General features: G+C 32.8%; 1 protein-coding gene across 4 annotated transcripts; it reads right to left on the reverse strand.

The window, feature by feature from the left end:
* Positions 1-891: 891 nt before the first annotated feature.
* On the reverse strand, positions 892-23182 carry LOC137924958 (regulator of chromosome condensation-like). 4 transcript variants are annotated; one of them, XR_011107620.1, is made up of 15 exons: positions 23053-23182; positions 22676-22768; positions 17486-17597; positions 16471-16558; positions 14512-14691; positions 13412-13543; positions 11683-11779; positions 10622-10759; positions 9731-9896; positions 8847-8968; positions 7840-7994; positions 6522-6719; positions 5043-5123; positions 3069-3120; positions 2470-2506 (listed from the first exon to the last, which is right to left on the reverse strand). XR_011107620.1 is itself a non-coding variant. In XM_068768374.1 (14 exons), exons 2-14 carry the CDS (start codon positions 22761-22763, stop codon positions 2211-2213), a joined length of 1824 nt encoding a protein of 607 aa, XP_068624475.1. In that variant the 5' UTR covers positions 22764-22768; positions 23053-23182; the 3' UTR covers positions 892-2210. The 4 variants fall into 4 exon arrangements, 2 of the variants coding, with proteins under 2 accessions (XP_068624475.1, XP_068624476.1); XM_068768374.1 differs by lacking the exon at positions 5043-5123 and having other exon boundaries at positions 892-2506; XM_068768375.1 differs by lacking the exons at positions 5043-5123; positions 23053-23182 and adding an exon at positions 22852-23024 and having other exon boundaries at positions 892-2506.
* Between the last annotated feature and the right edge of the window lie 476 nt (positions 23183-23658).

Raw genomic sequence — 23658 nt, forward strand, 5'->3', positions numbered from 1 at the left:
TTCTTTATATACCTAATATCTTATTTTTCTGCTCTTATTGGCAAGTTGTAGTGGCAGTGAGCAAACCAAACACTGCACAAGAGCAACATAGGTTGTCTAGCTACAAGCATAGCTGGAAGCTCGTCACTTCCAACCGGTCTTAAAAGAAATCTATGAGGGACGATAATGACCAACAATGGATTCTACGGCTGAATGATTGAAGTCACTTTCCTAACTTCTTGAAAAAAATTCTTCAGCATACATCTGATCTCTGGATGTCAATGTGGTAATGTTGAAATACAAACCTTCAGTAGCCTAGTTATCTTTTACACTGTTGCTCCAAGTTCTGTATGACATTAATTCCAAAATATCGTAATGTCTGAAGACGAGTCTTTGAACAATGTTGCCAGTCATTACATATGGATTTGATATCTTATGTTAGGCCTTACAAGGCTTAAGGTTACCCAGAGAACAATGGAGAGTCGCAGAAGAACTAAGGTCATTGACATAGCTTAAAAATTGTCCATCTGTAGGGGTACACATAGCTCATGCAAACGATGGCCGCAGGGACCAAAAGGTTCTTAATTGGCGACTACTAGGTGGATCGACAATATAGTTAAGGTGGCCAGAAGACGCTCAATGAGGACAGCGCAAAACTAGTTATCATGACTATCTTTGGGGGCAACCTATACCTTGCAGTGGAGGGCTATTGGCAGAAAAGATGCTACACATCATCCATTGTTAGCCTGCCGCGAAACACCCACGTCTACCGATTGTATGATGGTCGGTAAGCACTAAGCTACCGCTACTCTTGGTGGTGAACTTAAGTAGGCTTGGTAAGAGCTTAGTATCTTTAAACGACTAAGTAAGTGCTATAAGAATACAAAGGTGCTTAATAAATAAACTCAGTCAAACTGTATACTACTCTTTTATTATCGGAACACAATACATAGTAATTCATTTTTATGTTAACAATAAAGAAATATAGCGTCGCGAGAAAGAAACACGTACATTTGTACTTTTAAGAATCATGCACGAAAAAATTCTATATAAAATAAAACATTTTTATTCCCAACACAACTGTCATCTATACCTAGATTGTCTATGCTCCCGGATGTTTTTTCTCTCGCCACGAGCCGCGTTTACTTTGACACTTAATATTATTTATAATCTAGCAACTTCATTCTATATTAGAATCCCGGCACTAGAGTGGATCGGGACAACCGCGCGTCCGTGCAGCGTTTTTAAAACGCTTGTTAGGTTATTAAGGCGTTTTTAAAAACGCTCTCCAAACGGGCCCATTTAACTATGTTTCACAACTCGGATCATTTGTAAAGTGTTTATAGTATTCGAAGTTTGTATATATACTTGCATGACTGAGCTTGTTCCATTACTAAATCATTTAAATCAATCCCAGCTTATTCTATTTATGCATTGTACAACTGAAATTTAATAAACGTCCAAAACACTAACTGTAACAAAAAAAATTATATTAAATCTAAATCAATATATATATTTAAATCTACAGACGAAACATCTGACAAACAAGCAACGAGATAAGAAACATTTCAGAATGTTCCCGAGTACACAAGCTCCAGAGGATCATCAAACTTCGAATATCAAGATGTCATCGCTCTCCATCAGGGACAGCGAGTGGTCATAACAAAACCGGATAGTGATACTAACATCATGCCGACGGGGTAAGCAGAAACCTACGTGGGTTTAGCATTAATTATACTATTTGTGCAAATAGGTAGAGATATGTTATAATACACACCTTAAGACACTTCTTATTTAAAAAAACGCCTTTAAAAAAATAAATACACATCATTCAAGCACGCATACAGCCCAGGCAGAATGCCAGGATATCTATAAACTCTACCGCTGAAACTTAAATGGCTTTGCATACATTTTAAAATCTTTCAAATATAAAATGGGAATCTATCCTCTAGTACATTCCTTTATAAATACTGTTTGCTATCAAATTGTGAGTGAATATATTCTGCCCAAACTCTTTGCATTTGCCGTTTGATGTGTTATATGTTCGTTCCACTCACCCATTACCGAATAATCCAATGTTAAATTCAAAAGCATCTCACTCCGTGAAACTGTGTTTCACATATATAACTTTCACATAAATTTTAATCTATTTATCTAGATGTGCACCTTTTGGCTCGAATAAAATTTATGTCAAAGACTATCCGGTTAAATCCGATATTGCTATATTAACATCACGCCGAGGTAGTGAGTGCGTTGTCAGTTGGTATGAGGTCTATTTTCTCCGTTTTTGCTTCTGTTCCATTGACCTCTGTGCTTTCTCTCTGCGTGTCCTCCGTATTGTCAGCTGTCTCCGTCTCCATTGGCTTGGAATCACTATCCGTTGTCTCCTGGCTGGATGTGTCCATTGTGTCTGGTTTGTTCTCCTCTGGTTGACTCTCAGTGTCGTCGTTCTGTTTATCCATCTCTTCACATTCTTTCTCTGGTTCTGGTAATTCCTCATCTTTCTTGTCTTCATTGTCTTGTTTGTCTGAAATATTTTTTGTTATGTTTATTATAGAATATATTAGCTATATTCTAGAAAGTAGTATGGCGGCTTTTAGGCCACAGGTCAAAATCAATAACCATGTATAGGTAAGAGATGTTATTGTAGGAAATTTATTTCCATATTATTGCCTTCATTTGCAAATAAATTTCAAATCCATGAACTAAGCAAATAAAGATACAATGGCATATAATTAAGGGACTAACTATTGGTTCACTATGTGTCACTTACATGGAATGACCAAATAGTATATGCATAAAAGTACTAAATTAGTCACTTGAAATGACAAATTGAGTCACAGTTATCAAGCAGTTCACTTGATATTATGAAATGGGTTACTATAAATTATAAAATAGGTAATTTAAATTTTATAATAGATCACTTGAATATATCTAATGGGTCACATGTAATTATGGAAAGAGTCACAAGGTGAAGGTACATAAAGAATAACCAAGTGAATTGATTTTTTCTTTTATCTATATTATATTTCAACATTGTACACATGAACATACATTTCTATTTATATTATTAATTACTAAAAACTCACCTGTTTCGTCAACTTCCATAGCCGACTCCTTTTGCTCATCTCCGTTTAACTTCTGCAAATATTAACGTAAATTATTTCAAATCTATTTATTCCAAATTATACACTACTTACTTAACCACCCAACTTAATATAATTAATTTAAAATGACGTCACAAACACAACTAGATGCAACTGCCACCAAATCCAATCACTTTTACCTGAAGTTAGTTTTACTTAATCCATTCAATGATTAACTACGAATAAACTACCGCATACAACTTTGTTGACACTCGTAAAAAGTTAATACCTTCATTAGTGTTATCTGTATAAAATATTTAAAAAATCTTAACCCACGAACTAATTTATCGCTATATCTCTGTAACTTTCACCATAGAGGTCATCTATAAAATGATTTTACGAAATTCCACTCGCATGCTGGGTTTAGGGGCATTATATAAATGCATATTTTCAAATTATAATTCTTATAGATAATAAACTTAATATATTTTTTTTGATAACTTTCTAATGTCTTTTATGAACCCACAGCCCTGCGAGCCATGTGAAGCGTTTGTGGGACATTTAGTATATTATAATTTGCTTTTATTCAATAATTACTAGTAATAAATCAAGTAACAGGAATAACAATTACATGTTAATTTTCAAATATCAACCCACACCTGACCCTTGCCTTGTCTAGATATAAAGAGGAAATCTATCATAATATCTATTGTACCTATGACATTTCCTCCACAATCTTAAAATCAGTGGTGCTAAACATTTTTGACCCATGTTATAATTAATATTTTCCATGGCCCTCTAAGAGGATAAGTATGCGAATATAAATATACATATTTAAATGTAATAATCAAAAAATCAAATGTGTTACAACTTAAAAGTCGTATGAGCGTTCTTTATTAATTGATTTAAATTTTCTTTTGACCTCCTGAACAATACAAAATTTCCCTGAAGATCCACAGACTATTTCAAAACCACTAATTTACATTACTATACTATTATAGTTTTGTGGTCAACTATGTAAGATACAATACATTACAATTCCTTAAAATAGATTTATGAAGTTAATCAAATAAAATTTGTAAAAACAATCCTATTAAAACTTGAAAATTTATTTCAAGTTATAATTAGACTTGTGGAAGAATTGTATTAAAGATATTATAAGAGGAACCATAAAAAAAACTCATCCAAGTTTTTTGTGGACTCTTCTCTGATCAACTCGCGTTTGGAACTTTCGTTGCTTTAGGAGGAAGGGAATCCGTACATTATAGGGAAGCTCAATCAGATTCCAGTTTCTTTTTAATTGTACTTGTCTGACATTTTTGTCACAATGTACAAATATAGTTACTGTTAATAATTGGGTATACCTGTAAAATCTTTACAAGAATGGATATATACCTCACATGCTATCAAAAAATGTATGGCATAACACCAATTCAAAATGCAAATGTTTTTTATGACAATATAGTAACAAAAAGCGATTATGTATTAAAATTAATCATTGTTTACTGTCTGTCTGTGCAGACTGACACGTTATTGACGTGTCACATTCCAGTAGAAAAATAATGTAACATATTTCAGAGTATTAAAAGAGAGGTTTTAAAAGTTTAAAAAATGTACTATACACTCATACTTTAGATGCTTTTACACATATAAACCTTTATACATTATGATTATCACCCTCAAGATTGGCAGATGACCTTGTTGGGTCATCAGTAATTTACACACACATATATATATATATGCTATACTCTACAAATATGTTAAAAAGTTCTAAATTTTTGTTTTTGTTTTAGTGAATTAAATTAAAAGTATAGATATATTGCCAATCATTTTTTTAATAATATCTCCATAAACATTTAAATGTTCAAATTTTTTGTAATTATTCAAAACCCATGCATTAAATATTGATTGATATACTTTTAACAAGTGCCAACATGTACAATATTACATATGTATATGTTGTTGAATGTTGAAAACCTAATTTCGCTTTCTCCGTTTGTTGGGTACTTTCAGTTGGGCCTCGTTGACCAGGACCGCTGCTGGAGTCCCACGTTTTTTCTAAATACCACATACAATATTGGTCAAATATTCAACTGATCATTTTATGAACAGCTTCATCATCATGTCAGCCGATACGACTCACAGCAAGGCATAGGCCATGCACAAAGATCACGGTCCACCTAGTGGGGGACCGACCCACGCCGGAACTACCTTCCGCGGTCAGTTACGCGAGAGATGTGCTCCACCCACAGTAACTTCAGACAAGCAATTTTTCGAGCTACGTCAGTGACTTTGTTTATCTGCTTCAAATGATTATAATATAGCCAATTAAATTTTCCTTTTTTCCTAAGGTTTCCGTTCTAATTCTGTACATCACTCTAAAGTGTATTTAAAAAAAAATTTAAGCATTGCCTTTTAATGTGATTACAGATGTGAAGGACAACATATATTTCACTTATGGTATCCGATACAAGTGGGTACACTACCATAAGTAGGGATAGACGAAATTTTAAACTTTGTCCACAGCTGGGACTCAATTTTCTAAGATTTGGCTTGGGCTGTTTTGGTGTCTTATATCTCTAGGATGTTTAGTGTTATTTCTCATATCCTTCAACAATTCACAAAAGTAACAATTTTATGTTGATACCAACTGGCAAATACCACTTTAGGGATTCAAACCCATAGCTCGCCACAATCAGCATAGCTGATTGCACTGCTACTACTCTTTACAAGACATATTGGTATCCGAATCTCATTGGCTAAGTCACAGTTGCTCAACAGCCATAGAGAGATAAACTCAGGATTTTTTTACCAGACTGAATCAGAAAGGAGATCCGTAGACAAATGAAAATAATCATCATAGTCCAGTGATTTCGCAAGTTGAAGTGACGGTGGGCAGACCACATAGCGCAATAGTTGGTCGCTCAGGTCTTATGGTTTTGAAATCGAGACCACAAACGAGCAAGCTCAGTGCAGGGTGTCCACCCACAATGTGGATTGACAACCTTGTTAATGTCATTGGAACATGCTAGATGCAGGTTGTTCCAACTGGAAATCTATGGAATGAGGCTTATGTCCAGTAGTGGATGTCTCACAGCTGAAATAGGGATGTGTCTGGGAGTACAAATACATTTAATCATAATATAACTTGAAGATATAAGATAGTAAAATTAGGTAATTTCTAACCAGACGTTAGTTCCCTTACATATTTGTTGGACAATAGGAATAAACTCATTTATAATACTTATGATTATATATAGAACTAACAAGGTGACTGAAAGATGCTGGATTCAAGCTGCTTTAAAGTGAGCTTATGTCCAACAGTGGATGGCTTATAACTGAAATGATGTGATGATGGTTGATTTTAAATTCTTTCATTACAAAATTTGTCTTATTTTTTGAGGAGTTTACTAAGAAAAAATCTCATTAAATTCTCCGGAATTTCCCCATTCCCACCTGTGGCTTTTTTTCTGCTACCTCCGCCGATTGGGCGGTTGACGTGGAGGATATCTCCTCGTCTTGTTCTTGTTTTTTTTGTCTCTTTGTAAGCCGCGGCTTCTCCGTCTCTTTCTGTTCATCTTCTTTAATTTTCTCTTGTTCCTGTTCTTCTACTTTCGTGTCCTCCGGTGAGGGAGACGGTTGATTTGGTTCCTCCTGTAATTTAAATGTTTATTATATTAAACAAGTCAAGAGTTTATCTAATAACTAAATAACATATAACTGTTTTAATAGTAAAGGAAGGTAAAGATTTCGAAAAACAAAACAAGGCACATGTTTTGCGCCTTTTTCCTGCTCATTTATCTTTATTACAGAGGGTCGCGCCTTCCTGGAATGCCTTTGTCAAGCTACGAGCAACATTTTGTTGCCTTTACAGATCTCTGGCCTGCACAGACGGAGGGGAGCCTGGTCTTTATACAAAGTTGATTAAGTACAGATCTGTTGGTTTTCTTGGCAGTCGACGCTACACGTAGCAACTATCGCTTGCACTACATTTCAATAGCGACGATTTCGCTCGGGATTTAGATGCGTAAAGATTTAAAATATTAGTTCTTATGATGGAGACACTTCTGGTCACTTAAGATGAGTTAATTGACCAGTTTTTGCATCACATCTTCATTATACATATGTATAATAAAGTTGTTAATTACACGATTTATAGCTAAAGAACGGCCAGAACAATTTTTTAATTTTATGTTTTTTGAAATTTTATATTCATAAATAAAAAAAACGAAAAGTCAAAATATCAGCCCAGTCTATATAAGAATAAACTTCATAATTTTGTGTACAACAGAAAAATTAAAAACCATAAAGATGACTTGAAATTTGGTATGAATATTCCTTTAGCCGAGGTCATCAAAGATTTTACGTAATACCTCCCTCAAGGGGCATTTAATGAAGTAAACAGTGGGCAACCAAATATGTATATAAATACAGAGCAATTGCAATTTAATATTACTAAATAAGTAAAACCTCGAATTTCATTGGTTTCTCTGAAAAAAATTCAAAATAACCTATAATGATCCCTTCGCTAAAGTGGACCTTTTAGTAGTCATTAAATAAATATAAATAAATTGTTTTTAGCTATTTTACTGTAAAATAGTTCAGTTGCCTTCAAATATTCATGAAATTTTCTCTAATTTTTTAAATATCACTATATATTGTTATAACATTATTTAGTGATAATTTTGCTGGTTGTATAAATATTAAGTTTCTATGCCACAGTAAAAAAAAACAAATTAAAGAGAAGCTTCAAAAAACTTGGAATTTTAGTTACCAGTAAAATGACGGTGTGTTGTCCACCAGCTGCGACTCTGGTAACAGGGCGGCCCTCGAAGGGTTTGTGGTTGGAGAGAGTGGGAACGTTCAGGTCTGCTGTGGCGCCTGTGCCCAGCTGGCCCTCGCTGCCCATGCCCCACGAGTATACTTCACCTGGGAAAGACACGCATTTAATAAAAAAACTTATTATGTAAATTTTATAATTTATTTGCGTGCAGAATTACAGAGAATTATAAATTAGTTCGTCTGCGTTTAGAATCCAATGCGGCAGATTATTCAACATTTTGCACCGATTCAAATTTGAATAAAGGAACACTAACTTAACCATCGGAATAACCACAATAGTTCGTTCGCGTTAAAAATGTAGGTTGTCGTTATCTGCTTAGTCACTGCTTAACTTGAACCAGTGTAAAGTGTTCAATTGTGTGCAATGATGCACTGCATTCTTAACGCAGACGAACTATTGTGTGTAGTTCAGTGCAATACTAGAGTTCAGTTCATTTTAAAATTGATCTGGTGTATAGTGTTCAATTGGGTGCAATTACGCACTACATTTTTAGAGCAAATGAACTAATATATGATGTGGTGTAATTCTGGAGTTCATATTTTATACTGGATCTGGTAGAGTTTAATTAAATGTAACGAAGAACTACATTTTTAACGCAGACGAACTACAGCGTGAAATCTGATGTAATTCTGCAATTTGTATTGTATTTGAACTGGAAAAGTGCCCTATTGCATGTAGTGACCACTGCATTCTTAACATGGACAAACTAGTGTCTGTATTGTGGCATAATTTTGGATGTATGTATTCATGTTTAATTTAAATTGGTGTAATATTATCGGAATGGCTTGTTAAATTTGTTGGAAGACAATGGATGAAAGATGGATCCAACAGGTTTTATTGGGGATCTATGGGGAAAGTTTATGTCAATGTGAGCATTACAGGAAGGCATATGTAAAGAAATGATGAATGTATACTGATGATGGTAAGGTGATTGTTACCGTCGTCTGTTACTGCAAAGGAGTTACTCGTGCCGGTAGCTATGCTCACGCATTTTCGGCTCTGCAACGTCGGGACAGGCTCCAGCACCTCAGCGTCTTCAGTTCGCTCTCCCAACCCCAATCTAAAGAGAGAAATAGACATGCGAACACGTTTTTCAAACATACATACAGGATGTTTGGTTACATGTTATATGAGACAATAAAAATTCTGCTTATTATGGACATCATTCAGAGTTCGAACGAGAAACGTAACATTTTGATTCTGATGGGGCCACATCTATTAATGCCACTGCCAGAAATTACACTGAGCCAACTAAAATTGATAATTGTTTATTATCTGTCCCTAGGGTCTTCGTAGTATTTCAAGTTAGCATTATAATAAATATATAAACTAACATAACTTATTTTAGAGTTATCACTATATTGTACAGAGTTATTGGAATAGGTGTATCAATTTTAAATCTTTTTGTTAGATGAGCATTACGTTCATCACTCTAAACCTTTTACACATATAACCAGTCCAATGATCACCAAAAACACGGTGACTGAAAACAAGTCATGTCAGAACAAATGTAATGTATAAAGATATCTTCAAGCGATAAAAGCAAAGACGTACTTCACACAAAATATCAGCTTATAATCTGACTGATTGTGAATAAGACAGGAACAGAAAAAAAAAAGTGATAAAAGCAATTTGGAACCGGTTTATTACAAGTAAACTCAAGTAGCTGCTAAGCATCATGTCTTGATTTCATTTAAAATAGCAATTATTAGTTATTTCCAAAGGTTTTGTGTTCTAAGTGAGACCGATAAAAAGTATTTTTTATGACTACTTGTGAAGTTTTTTTATTCACAAAAACATTACTGAGTGTATAAAGTCTGACCTGCCGTACTCCGTGCGTCCAATAGCGTAAACCTGTCCATTGGAGTCGAGTGCCAAGCTGTGGTGCTGTCCGCAAGCCACCCAGCTCCACGTCACGTTGGCCCGAGTGAAGGCATCGCATTCTGTCGGGGAGTATAGGACTGTCCGCCGTTTCTCACCTGTTATGCCTGAAAACAATTAATCTATTTATAATACCGGTATTTGAATTGATTTAAGAATGATGAGTTCCACGAAAGTAACTAGTATAGTCCAGCGATTGGTCGGTTTGCGGATGATCGAACTGGCAACCCTAATTTAGAACGTCTACCAATATGTATGTATGACATCATCATCAGCGTCTTCCAACAACCTTGCAAAGGCTGTTGGAAGACGCAGAATGTAGGTTTCCCCTTTCACTTTTTGTTGCATGTAGTACTTTTTGCATGTTACACTCCTAACTATACTTTTGTTGCATGTTACACTTCAAAAAAGTTGAAGAAATAGAGACACACAGGGAATACCAAAGCTAACCAAAATACTGACTTGAAATAATAAAAAAAAATGGAGCTAAAGGGTGACCGTCTGATACACCCAGGTCAGACATAGAAGTCGAAGTCGAAAAGCCAGAAGATGGGAGAAGCAACTAAGCACGTCGTTATGCCACGTGGCTCCAGGTAAGAGCTGACTGACATTGGAGGTCATTCGAGGGGCCAAGAGGCCTCTGCTCTATGATAGGCCGAAATCCGAAATGTTTTAATGAACTTAAATTGCTTGCAAATAAATTGTAAAAGTTCGAATAAAGACTTTTTAAGTCATTAAATTGATCATAGGATAACTAAGTTAGTAGATTTAATTCTAACCTTTGATAAGCAAACATAAACTTTCTTTTGAGACATTGTTTTTAATGACGTACCAAGTTGTCCATAATTATTCAGACCCCACGCGAAGACCTTGTCGCCGGTAGCGTCCAGAACGAAGGTAGCGTGGTACCCGGCCCACACGCGTGACGCGCCGCACTTCAGTATCACCTTCGAAGGAGTCAGCAAAGCGCCTGCAAACAGATTTCATTATAAAATTTAATCACTTAAGATTTGCAATAACCCATATACATCATATAAACTGATTTAAGCATTATACTTAAATATATGGTGATTGAAAATAGATGTATAAACTTTCGAGGAGTGCAGCTCATTCGCTACATATATAATAATGGTTACAGAAATAATAAATAACATAATGATGATGTAGTAAGAAAAATCATTTTCAAATTCCGATTCCTACATATTTAAATATTAGCATTTGCAATGAAAAAGTCAATTAATCTAACATATTTCAGAATTATCATTTTATATGGAATGATTAGTAATAGAAGTAAAGGCTTGAAATTATATTAATAAAAAATATTTTTTGATATACCTATATGCCATACATAGATACTAATGGATAGCTGCTAGGTCTTAAAGGTTCTAGAGTGGACACCTTGGAACTAATTTTTTGTATAACATGGAGATTAATGTAATTGTATGAAATTTTTAATTAAATGGGTTAGTTAAAAAGTGATTATTGTTCCAGCATTTTAATCTTCTTTAACCAAATATTAGTTTTACAGTCTATTTGTCAAAGAGGGCCTTAGTTTCCCAAGTGGTCCAGGCGGACATTCAGGGGTCCAAGGGTGATTAAAAGAGGGTCTATACTATACTTCTTTATAAAAATTTTTCTGCTTTCGATGGTGATGAACTAAAATTGTGGCTTGACTTCAGCTATCAATGTAGACAAATAATATTCTAAGAAGCTCAGGGACTGTTACTAATAAAAACTTGTATATACAATATTAGATCTAATCTTAATATTTTATTGGATTTTTCAGTTACTTGTCGCGGTTTGGATACACAATACAAATGTAACTACAGTGTTCCCCTGGGATTTGATATACCATTTAGAGATGACGTAATTTTTAAATGAAGGAATACTTACTGAAGCCTTGTCTGGCAAATCTTGAAGCAGAACGTTGGGATAATCGACCCAACTGACCCTGTTCACCACACCCCATAGTGTACACAGACCCTGATGTCTGTAACAAAATTAAAAAAAATTATCCGATTTGAAGTATACTGGAAAAGTCAATTACAACTATAATCAGATGGAACTCCTCACCTACAACGACATTCTTCAACTCAAAGCTATGGCAGTTCAAAACAGAAGAGCTCAACAAACTCGGATGGATTTTTGCTGATAATTGAAATTAACAGACATTAGTATGACTTTACTTGTATATTGTAACTACTTTCTGTGAGCTGTGCCAGCTATTTATAATTTTAAAGCTAGAAACAGATTTTAATAAAGAAATTGGTGTCCTAACGGTTGCTACACAATATTTATTTGATATCATATTACCTACAATCAATAAATATAAGAAATAAATTAAAACTTGTAACACCCTTTCTTCTCAAAAAGTTAACAAACCCTTTATTGGGCTGAGTATGTGCATATATAACAAAATTCCACAAGATATGTAAAGCTCATCCTTTTCTTAGTTTTAAATTTAAAATTGAAAGTATGCTACTGAATAAATCAAAGAATACCAAAATGGGGAACTTAGTATGTTGATATATTCACATAGTTGATATTATAATGTACACCAGTGGCGTAGCTAGGGTGTGGCGAGCGGGGCGGCCGCACCAGGCACCACAAGCAGGGGAGCACCAAAGTTGAAAATAATTTTTTTTGGATTTTTTTTTTGAATAAAGAGAATATCGAATTTTACTATTTTTGTGCTAAAAAAGTTATTAAATAACATGAACATTAAAAAAAGTAAACGGTTACAAATTATAATATACACAGTGTTTAAGCCTTTCATTCGCAAAACACATAAAGTGTTTTTTTAAAAAGGCTCTAAATCACAAAACACATATCTGTGTTCATGAAATGTACAAGAAGATATATATATATTCAACATTTAAGGACATGATCCTCTCCCTTACCACAAAGATGGGTCCATAAAAGGTTTAAAAAATTCTGGAAACACATTTTTGTTTTATACAAAAAGGGTGAGGATCATGTCCCTTTAAGAAAAAAAAATATTTTGATTTCTTTAAAATTTTAAAGAAAAAAACAAAATTGAGCTTCAGATTTTTTACTATTTTAGGGGCAAAAAATAAAAAATTGTACCAAAATGTGAAAAATATATAAATAAAGAATTTAGATTCTTGGGGGGGGGGGGGCACCAAGCCCCAATCTGCCCCGGGCCCCAAATACCATAGCTACGCCACTGATGTACACATCAAAAATTGTTAAATTTCATTCAAAAAGAGAAACTTGTTTCTGGTCATCGTTTCTCAGATCAGAATTCCGAGCAGGTGGTACTTTGAACTTATAATATTGTAGTAATTGGTCATAGTAATATTATAGTAATCAAAAAGTGTGCATAAATGCCTACTTAAGTAAAAACATTTTGAATTTGAATTTAAAAATATATTAAATGAAAAAATTATCACCATTTTCAGGGAGGAAGGGTCCCGCATTAGTAATGTTATACATCCAGAGAATGTAATATGGTGTAAAGAGAGAGGAGTTAAGAGTGAGGATGAGAAAGTGTAAGGTGTATTTGATATGTATTTTAGAAATGCTCTCAATTATATATATAAATAAATATATATACACACACATATATATATATATATGTATATACATATTTGGTACTTACAGATAGAATGACAAGGTGATCTCCACCCGAGGCTATGCCAACGGCTGTCTCTCCAATGTCAATTCTGACTGGTTCCTTGCAGGCCTGTGCTTCTCTGCCGCGGACTACCAGACCCATAGTGCCGTGTGAGTCCTGTGAAAATTTTTTCTTTATTATGAAATACAGGTGACAGTCTGCAGTCTAAGTTCTTGGGTTGCCCAATGCCCAGCTATATGTTATTACATTACTAATAAGTGAAGATGGGAGTGTTGAGGATTTACTTCAATAATGTACCTGAAAACGTTTTCTTAATAAAAATATAGGAATTTGCCAATAAATACTTTAATTTAATTGTTTGCAATTGTACAATGTTATCTCATTTATTAATTTATTAGGTCTATTTTAAGGTCTGATATTAAATTCGATTATTGTTATCCGAAGTCATATTTTACTGTTGGCATCCTTATTTAAAATAAATAGATTATGCTCTGTCTCCAGGGTAGAAAGACAAGTACAAATTTTTTTTCGCAAATAAAAACTATTTTCACTTTACTTTTCAAATGTGAAGTAATTAACATGTTTTAAATGTGTTTAGAACATTTAAATCTTTAAAGTTACTAACAATTTAATCATATTATTGTTACAAAATTACAAAATACTATGGATAGATATTTGTGCAATTCAATTGAAAAAAAAAAAATTAAAAAAATTATGTCGTATTCCAAAGTGTTACTTGACTATACTTATTTATTAATGCCTCCATTATATTCTTAACAAAAAAACTTTAAATAAGCAAGCATCAAAAGACCGGTCTCGCGTTGCCCACATCCAGCGATTTCCCGGGACCTGAACTATGCCCATTGGTCTACCTATAGGCTATCCACGCCGTATCTATCGGCTCGTGGTCGCCATTGGAGAACTTTTCGACTCCAATTCTTCAAACTAAATCATTGACCTTGGTCTTTTAGCAGAGCACCTTATTTCATTTCATCTCGCAGCAAAGCTCCAATCATACTCCTCCCTCTACAAGACATCAGACACTCCCAAAAATTTACCCTTGTCGTCAGTCTACCAAGTGGGGGCCCACCAAAGTGGCGATTAAATATAATAATTTACTTTACCCGGAAAGCTCCCCATGCGTAGACCTCTCCGTTTTCTAGCAGGGCTGCGGTGTGTGAGTCACCAGCAGAGATCGCAATAGCTTTATGAGGCAGGGCAACTGTTCGGGCTGTGCCCTCATCTGTCTCGTCACTGGTTGGGCGTCCTAGGGCTCCCTCGTCGTTACATCCGAAAGTCCATACCTGTGTAAATTTTATTTTATTTATTTAAAAAAGCACATCAGAAACAGATACATTAAGATGGTACAACTAAACGTAATAATAATTAAAAAATCTAATAACCAGGTGCTTATTTAAGACATGTACAAAAGTAGATTATTATCTAGTAATTAGACAAATAGATACACATTAATATCAGTTAAACACTTTTTATACAATTTATTTATAAAGGTGACCTTAATGCCGAAGCCATTCTCTACCAGTTAACCGTTTGTGCGGAGTAGAGATAATAAAAGTAGGTGTACCAATTAAAGACATAAAACAATATTACAAACATATATACATCATTAAAAAAATATTTATCCAATTATAATTACTTTATTGTTTACATGAAATCATTTATGACTTACTCATGTATGTCAAAGTAAGAATTAATAAACAGACCTACTTTAATGTTAGATATATATTGTTATTTTTATAGTACATTTACATCAGAATAAAGGTTTCTTAAATACAATAATAATATATAAATATATAAAATAATAATTAGTATAAAATAGAATAGAAATAGAAAGAAAAGCAGTGGGTAGTCATTATATATAACATACTAGATATGTTGGATATCATAATATATATAATGTTCACAAAAAGATCAATCCATACATACATTTATTTATATACAAGGTATTGCGTTAAAGGAATAAAATTTTTAAAAGCGTAAAAACTCTGGAAAAGAGTAAAAACTCTTATTCCAAACAACCTTTATGAATTGATCACTGAAATATGCAACATTAATTTATTTTTTCTATTAGTATTCGACAATTCTATAACTTCTGGTAGTACAAAGTCTAAACAATAATTAATTTTATTATGTAGTAATCACAATTTTGATAAAGTTTATTCTTACCATATTATCAACACGTTATTTATTATTTCTGAAACCATTGATTTTTAATACGATGTCACATACATTAATTGTAATCATCCTGTACAATTTATTTAAAAAACGTTGAGAATGTAACTCGACTTGATACCTTGTTACTTGACTATTATGTAAAAATAGCTCTTATCTATATGTTCACAAAGTTGTGAATTGAACACAGTAAACAAAACTTTTTTTTGCTGTTTATTCATCAAATAACCCCCAAGGGTGCACCCACGCGGCTACGCTCTAGGGGGTTAAATTATTGTCGAACGTTTTGACTATCTATTTTCAAACATGATTATTTATTGCCCCAGTTTTTATACAGGATGATTGGTTATAGGTGTAAAAGCTATAATGGAGCCAACGTATTGTTCATTCGTTAACAATTAATAAATTTTATTTATTAAGGATTACCAAACAATAACAATATTATAAATAACGGTTCAGAAAAAAATATAATAACAATATTAACATAGTAAGAAAATATATTCTTAAAATTAGTATTACTACATATTAAAATTGATTATTGTTTACTATCTGTCTCTGTAGATTTGTACAGTCAGAAGTTATTGGCCTGTAGCATTTTAATAAAAAATAATAAAGTAACGTATTTAAGAGAGATCATTTTAATTTAATATTCTTTATTGTACACGCTACAAAATATGTACATAGTTGCATAAATGTAAAGACAAAAGTACAATGGGCGGTTTTATCAAGAGATATAACAAAATATACATATATAAAAACTATATAGCACAAATACGATATAACACATTATACAGACTGGTTTGTTTATTGATATAATTTATCAAAATTACTTAATTTCGTTCAAAAAAAAAAAGGTTTTATGAAAAATCTTTTTTAAGCATGCTACTCACTTTGCCGTTTGCGTCAAGTGCAACAGTGTGCATTCCCCCTGCGCATACATCTACTATGTTGTCTCCGAGCGCCGACACGCGGTTAAATCTGAAAAAGTTACACATATACAACAGTGGATAGCGACCATATAAAAATAAGAAAAAAAAAATTGTCGAAAAGTTATAAAAAATATTTTTCGGAAATCAAAGTTTTTTTTTATTCGTTGAATAGGCACCGCATAAAATCTCACCTAGGTAATTGAAAAACTAACACGGACTAAAAAACTGCTACCTTCAAGTAAAGTTCTACTTAGTTAACAACTTAGGTGCCGGTGTAGCGCCGGCGCGAGATTCCTACCAACCAACTTTTATGAGCCAGAACTCGTCGGCATCGCGCGAAGTAACACACTAACCTGTTTGCACTGCGCTTGAACGTTCTAGCTTCCTTGGTGAACTATTGGTTTTTAGTATCCTTTAATTGTTTTTTTTTTATTGCGCCTGCAATATGAGCACAAGAAATGGTGGCCCGAGACCCCGACATTGATAGAGAGAATTTCTTTCGTATCTTCGGTCTTACGCCGGTGCGTGATTATTTGATTTCTTATTTTTTTCTTATAATAAGTTATATAGGCAAATGGTATTTAATTAATAACATTCGAATCCTTTTCAAACAAATAAACAACAAAAAGATTGATGGCTTCTGAGTGACTCCCATGTTCAAAGCACCGGCAGTGAAGCTGAAAATTGTAAATTGACCACAAAACAATTTTGACCCATTTGCAAAAAGCTGAGTACATCCAGAATTTTGTATAAAAGCCTAAAATTTGGGCACCACGAGTTCTCTCATGTGATCAGAAGAGATGAACAGTTATGAATATATATTAACATTGACATAATGAAATCGAAAGATTTTTGGAAATTGATAAATGGTGACGAAATGATTATGTACGATGAGGGTCCTGGTCGAAGATAGATCATGGGGAACCCAGAACTAGCTAAAAAATAAGATAAAAATAATAAATATTTTTCTACTCACTTGCATGTCTCGACAACGTCTTCGCCTAAGCCCAGTTGTCCCACATCTCCCTGTCCACATGTGAACACGCGTCCTTTCTTCTTTAGTGCATTTGGGATCGTCAATTGCACTGCTATAGATGAAAAAAAAATTATACATTACATATCACTGTTATTTCATCTGCATCGTAAGTGTAAAACACAGTAATTCATAAAAAGGAAGGTGTTTGACCATTGCGTTGCCAGTGATGACATAGGGTGCATCCTTATCATACTCATCTTCGAGATGCAATGAATGAATGAAATGAAACATGAATGCTAACAAAGAAACATTTCCATAAGCTTAGAATTTATCATCTATCTACAACTATAAATACGGAAAGAAGCATGCATTGCTACTAAAATTGTACAAAAAAAGATCAAAGATGAAAGTTGTGTCAAAGAGTATACAGCTCTACAGTATAAAGCTGAAATGGGCATCGGTCGGTCACATATAAATAAAAAGAAATTACGAGTGGACACAGTCCACTGTTGTATGGACTCCGAGGCAATATAATAAGGAAGAAAGGTGGACCCTACAGACATTTGTCTTATAAGATCTGTAGTGGACATGCTTTGGTTGAGACAATGGCAGATGGATGCAATTGGCGGAAGGCCTATGCAACTGCAAGTTGCAACTATACGGAACAAAATTATTATGAAACTCTATGATGTAAACAAAATATATAGAAATATAGGCTAAAATATATAAATTGTTTACTGCAATTCAAACACAACAGTTCTGCTAGACGTCTTCATATCTGACATATGTACCAATGATAGAATTATTGATCTAATTCATAATAAACATCTCATGCTGATCTGAACCTGGGTCATCTAACGTTATCAGGTAGTTTTGAATAGTTACTAGCAAATTGGATTTTTATTCCTTATTGCGATTTATATTTTGTACTCATGATTGAATTTTCACTGTACAATAATTTCAATATTCTATATTGTAATAAACATCAAGTTATTTTATTAATATTTATGTATTGTATTACAATTTCACTATTACTTCTTATGTAAGTTCTTATTTTTATCTTACAAGATTTTATTAATATTTTAGAACATGTCTCGAAATTTTACATATGTCAATTGAATTTTTATACAAGAATTAACCATGTAAAAAAATTAGCACTGGGAGTATGTTTACTTTTTGTAATACATATTAGAGTATTAAATAAATAAATAATTGATAATTGGAAAATCAAGTTGTTACAAACACATATTTAACATGAATACATCATTGTTATTCTTTCACGCTATAGATACCCACTGCAAAACATGGTCCTCCACCAAAGATATCTATAGGGGGATATAACATAATCGCCATGCATGGCAGGTATGTTGACACAGACAGTGTTGTGTTATGGTACGCAGGGGATCCAGTAGCCCAACCTCTGGAAACTTGTTTTTAGCAGTCAAAATCCTATATAATTAATGCATATAGTGTGAACTATATAAGATTGTATTCCGGGAATCGAACTCAAGTCCCAGTCTTTGTTGCTAAGCTATCAATGTTCGACATGAATACAGGTTGTAATTAAATGTGTTGGCTTCAAAATTTACTGTGTAAACAAGATTTCTATAACTGTTTTCCTTGTGTATATAGCAAGCATTGTATAGGTTATTACAATTCAATTATCAAAGATGACTCACAAACTCATTACAGGTTTTTGATATACACAATGCTATTTAAATAGATTATGTGCTATTACAATTGTCTTATCAGAATTGCGAATAGTTGTGTGTGCAAGACATATGGTTCCTTGTAATTGATTTATGGTTATAGGTGTAAAAGCATTAGCATCAGTAATTGCTAAATCTATACGGTAATTGGTAAAAACTATAAAGGGGTGAATGTACAGATCATTTTTTGTCAATTAATGAATGGCATAATGATAACATAATAAAAAAAGTGTTTACATTCTAATATCAGTCCCTGACGTAATGATCTGTTCCTACAGACTTTGTACAGCTAGAAGTAATTGGCCTGTCACATTCCAATATAAGCTCATTCGTCAGAAAAAACTTTAAAGTTATTTCTTATCAACCCTTATTTTTTATATTCAGTGACTAAATTATCTTATTTACCAATATGCAAATAATAATACAAAGTCATAAATAACAAAATTCATAAAAAGTCATAAATAATAAATAAAAAAATATGCTATCATTTTAAATTGCAGATCCTTCTTAGTTGCCAACGACTTGTGATGTATGTCAAGAAGAAATTTCATCCAAAATTTGAGATGTCTGACAAGAAGATAAAATATAGGTGTATATTCATTTACTAAATTATTGCATATACCATAAAATATATACAATGCTACTTTTACCCTATTTTTGTTACTTATCTCTGTACTCAATACGCACTGACCTGTAGTTCTTATATTTTTCCATAAAACAGGCTTTTGTGTAGAGCGAAAGAATAAATATATCTTTAAGTATAAACAATTTACATAGAACAAAGAGATAATTAATGTATGTGTAAATACCGGAATAAAAAGTAACTTCTTTATATGTCACCTGTTTGTGTATGTTTTATACTATCTTATTAAAATAAAACATGTCCAGGTTAAAATTACTGAAAAAAAATATTAACAATTGTATTTGTTTGAGAATATAGTATATACAATAGATTTTTATAAATAATTTAGTTATTGAAGTGATGACTTTAATGTTTTTAGCAAATATTAGGGTTCGCCATCCTCCTAGATAGCTGCAAGCCATATTTCAAAATTTGCAATGTTTTGTGAGCCTTAATCAAATATGTATTTAAAAAATAAATAAAAACACAGAAATCTTATTGACACCATATAAATAATAAAAATAAAATATGTATGATGCATGTTGTTTTCAAACTTAACATATGAGGGTTTTAAGGGTGTATAGAAAGACTGCTCTGTACCTGCATTCAAAAGTCTGAATTGGCCCCTGGTCCCACATACAGTGAACATGACTAAAGTGTAAACCCAACAACCATGTTTGTACATATTGTTTAAAAACAGATTACAATTTATACTAAATACTTTAGATCATCGCTTGTAAAGAATAATTTGTTAAAATCCACCATTAAGGACTCAAACAAAATTTTACTTCTCAAGATAATTCCTTTAAATTTGAATAATAAGGTGGCAGTAAATTTCAGTTATGCTTTCAGATGTTGATTTAAGTTCATGGATCCTTCCGCTCCATGAACTTAGCTCCGATGAGGCTATAAAAGCCCCCGGGCTATTGCATCACCAGAGAATAAGTAAGACAGATATTGGTTAGTTAATCCTGATCTATGTTTGCATTTCAAAGAATTGGGCTATGTTTATTTAGAGCCACAAAAATCTTTTAAAGTACAGCATAAGGCATGCAAGCCTCACGTTAGCTCTCCGTCAGGGATAGATGCTGAAATAGCCTTAAAGATCGACAACCAAGGGCTTGTTACCAGAAATTTATTTTTATATTACCAATTAAGTCTTGATTTTATATTTAAATATATAACAAATAAATAGTATGTTATTGAAGATTTAAGTTATTCACTTTTTAAGTAAATATTCTGCATGTTTTGTACTGTAAAATGCACAAGCAATATTTAAGTTTCTTATATATTGATATATAATACCACTTGTGTTTTTTGGACATGTAATTTAAGTTAACTGAACATTAAAGGTACTAAAAAGATATATTGTTTATATATTGTCTCAATTTAAAACAGGAATTACTGTCAATCTACTATGTCAAGAATGTCAGGAGAAAACATTCTCTGAAGTGTTGTCGGAATGACCAGCAGTTATATATACAGGACTAAGCAAATTTCTGAGTTCCTACATTTCTCTGAAAGCTTTGGTTTTTTGTAAAACAGTTTATGAACACCCAATGACGAAACACAATTTGACTTGAAGTTTCTGATTTACCTATATCTTAGGTTCTATTATCTTAGTTACTATTTTCTCCATTTGTCAAAACTGTTAACCATTTTTAATTATTTTGTCAATTAAATAAACTTTTAATACTTCAGTACAACAATTCTTTTAAATAGTTTCAAGTAATTTTTATGCAAAAAATATAATACTTATTTTATACTTCTTCACAGTTATGTTCACATTATTATAGAGAAACTGCATAATAATGTTGCAGAGGTATTTTTTAAAACACCATATGAATGTAAAAAAAATTGTTTATATTATATATGTCGGACATTGTAAAGAATATTATCTTATATGTAAATGTCATAGTGCAAGATTAGGTAATAATTCTCAAATTTATACATAATTTTATTGAATTATGATGTAACAAAACTGATAAACTATCATGTCTATTTAAACTTGGAAATGTCAACCTTGTGTACATGAGGTGTAATGTGCTATGGAGAAATGTTATTAAGTTTCAAATGAAACAGTCCATTCTATAGGAATCACTAAAAAAACGTAAATCTACTTTCACTGAAGAAAAGGCAAACATGCTCAATTAATTTGTATAAATGTACTAGTAAAATCTCCAGTGTGATTTATCTTATTGTATGTATTCATCAATACATGCGCTACCTTTTAAAATTTTACTAAGCTCTATATAATAAAGAAGTAAAAAATATACTTTTATTTCATAATATAAGTTTATTAAACTAATGAAAGTGGCGGTAAAGTTTAAGTCTGATATCGATTAATTTTTTTTTGCAGTACTAGATATAAGCTAATGTTACAGCAATAGAGATTTGCTTGTACACGATATCACTCGCGCCAAAATATTCCATAACGATTATGGCGCCATGTTTCAATTGCATTATTCAAGTGTTTATAATAAACGACTCGACCTAAAAATAAATTTTACTGTATTACAACACGCTAGAAATACTTTCTGGGCGTATTATACTAAACGTAAAAAAATAGTCTGTATATAGCGGGGATGTTGATGTTAACCTCAAAAAAAAATCATTTAGATATCAACGCTTACGTAACTTAAAGGAATAACACAATTATTATAGTAACAGAGAGGCGATTTAGTATTTATTAAGTGAATTATATATGGGTAACTAGTTGAATTAATTAAAACATATTTAGCGCCAACTAAAATCTCGACCTAAACGACGCGTTTCCCGCCATCATGCTTTGACAGGTCATTGACGTAGAACAAAAATGTAAAGAAAACAACACGCCGTAACAATATTTAAGATGCTTACCTCCACGTTTTTTCTTATTAATCGGTCCTGTTGGTGCTGCGGCCGATGATTTGGACGCCGTCCGTTTGACCCCTCTCGCCGCCGGCATTCTGCCTGCGAAATATCAATGGACGCATCAATAAACAGTTCGCGAAGCGCGGCAAACGCTTTTTGCTCCAACACACTGATTTTATTACGTTTTCACAACTATTTTTCGACTGTATCCGCTTCTCAAAACTGCAACACTCGCATCTACACAAGTTACAAGGCTACTGCCCCATAGATTTATGCGAAGCGTAAAAAGGTTATATTATGCATTTGTATAGCACTACACCATCGAAACAACGCACTAGTAACATATGGATAAAAACTGCTTTATATCAGCCCGTATTACTTACTGTTCTAACCGAAAACGCTTTTTGATGCAGAAATTACGAACGAATAAATGAAATCACCGAAGAATAAGAGATGACGTATTATTCCAACAGAGTACAAATCCCGTGCATTTCCTAAACTCGCTTCGCTTGGCCTCTGTACTACAGATAACTTAGAGATAGATTATAGATGACTAACTGCGGTGTGACGTTTGACGCACGTTTCTAGGCAAGAGGAAAAATATTTTAGATTATATGGTTTTATTATATTATTAAATAATATATATGGGAAAAACATGTCATAAAAATAATTACAATTGAAACTGTTTAAAAATAATAGAAATCACAGTTTATAGAAAGCGTTTATCGTAGTAAAAAAAGAGATTATTATTCCATTAAGAAATTAATTGAATAAGATTTGATGTGACTATACGTATAGTAACGTTGCATGGCGTTATTGCGCCGTATTTTTTTCTGTATTGTATTCGCCGAACAAAGTTAATGCCATAAAATGCACAATTTTATTCAATTGGTTAATGATAACTATGTAAGAACATGGTTTCATTTATGCATAATGTTAGTCTAAAAATGCACCAAAAATCAATATTAATATATCAGAACATTCGATAA

The sequence above is a fragment of the Battus philenor genome, unplaced genomic scaffold (genome assembly GCF_028537555.1).
Source record: "Battus philenor isolate CCGP_79_NKW_IND1 unplaced genomic scaffold, ilBatPhil1.0.hap1 SCAF_25, whole genome shotgun sequence".
NCBI classification, from domain to species: Eukaryota; Metazoa; Arthropoda; class Insecta; order Lepidoptera; family Papilionidae; genus Battus; species Battus philenor.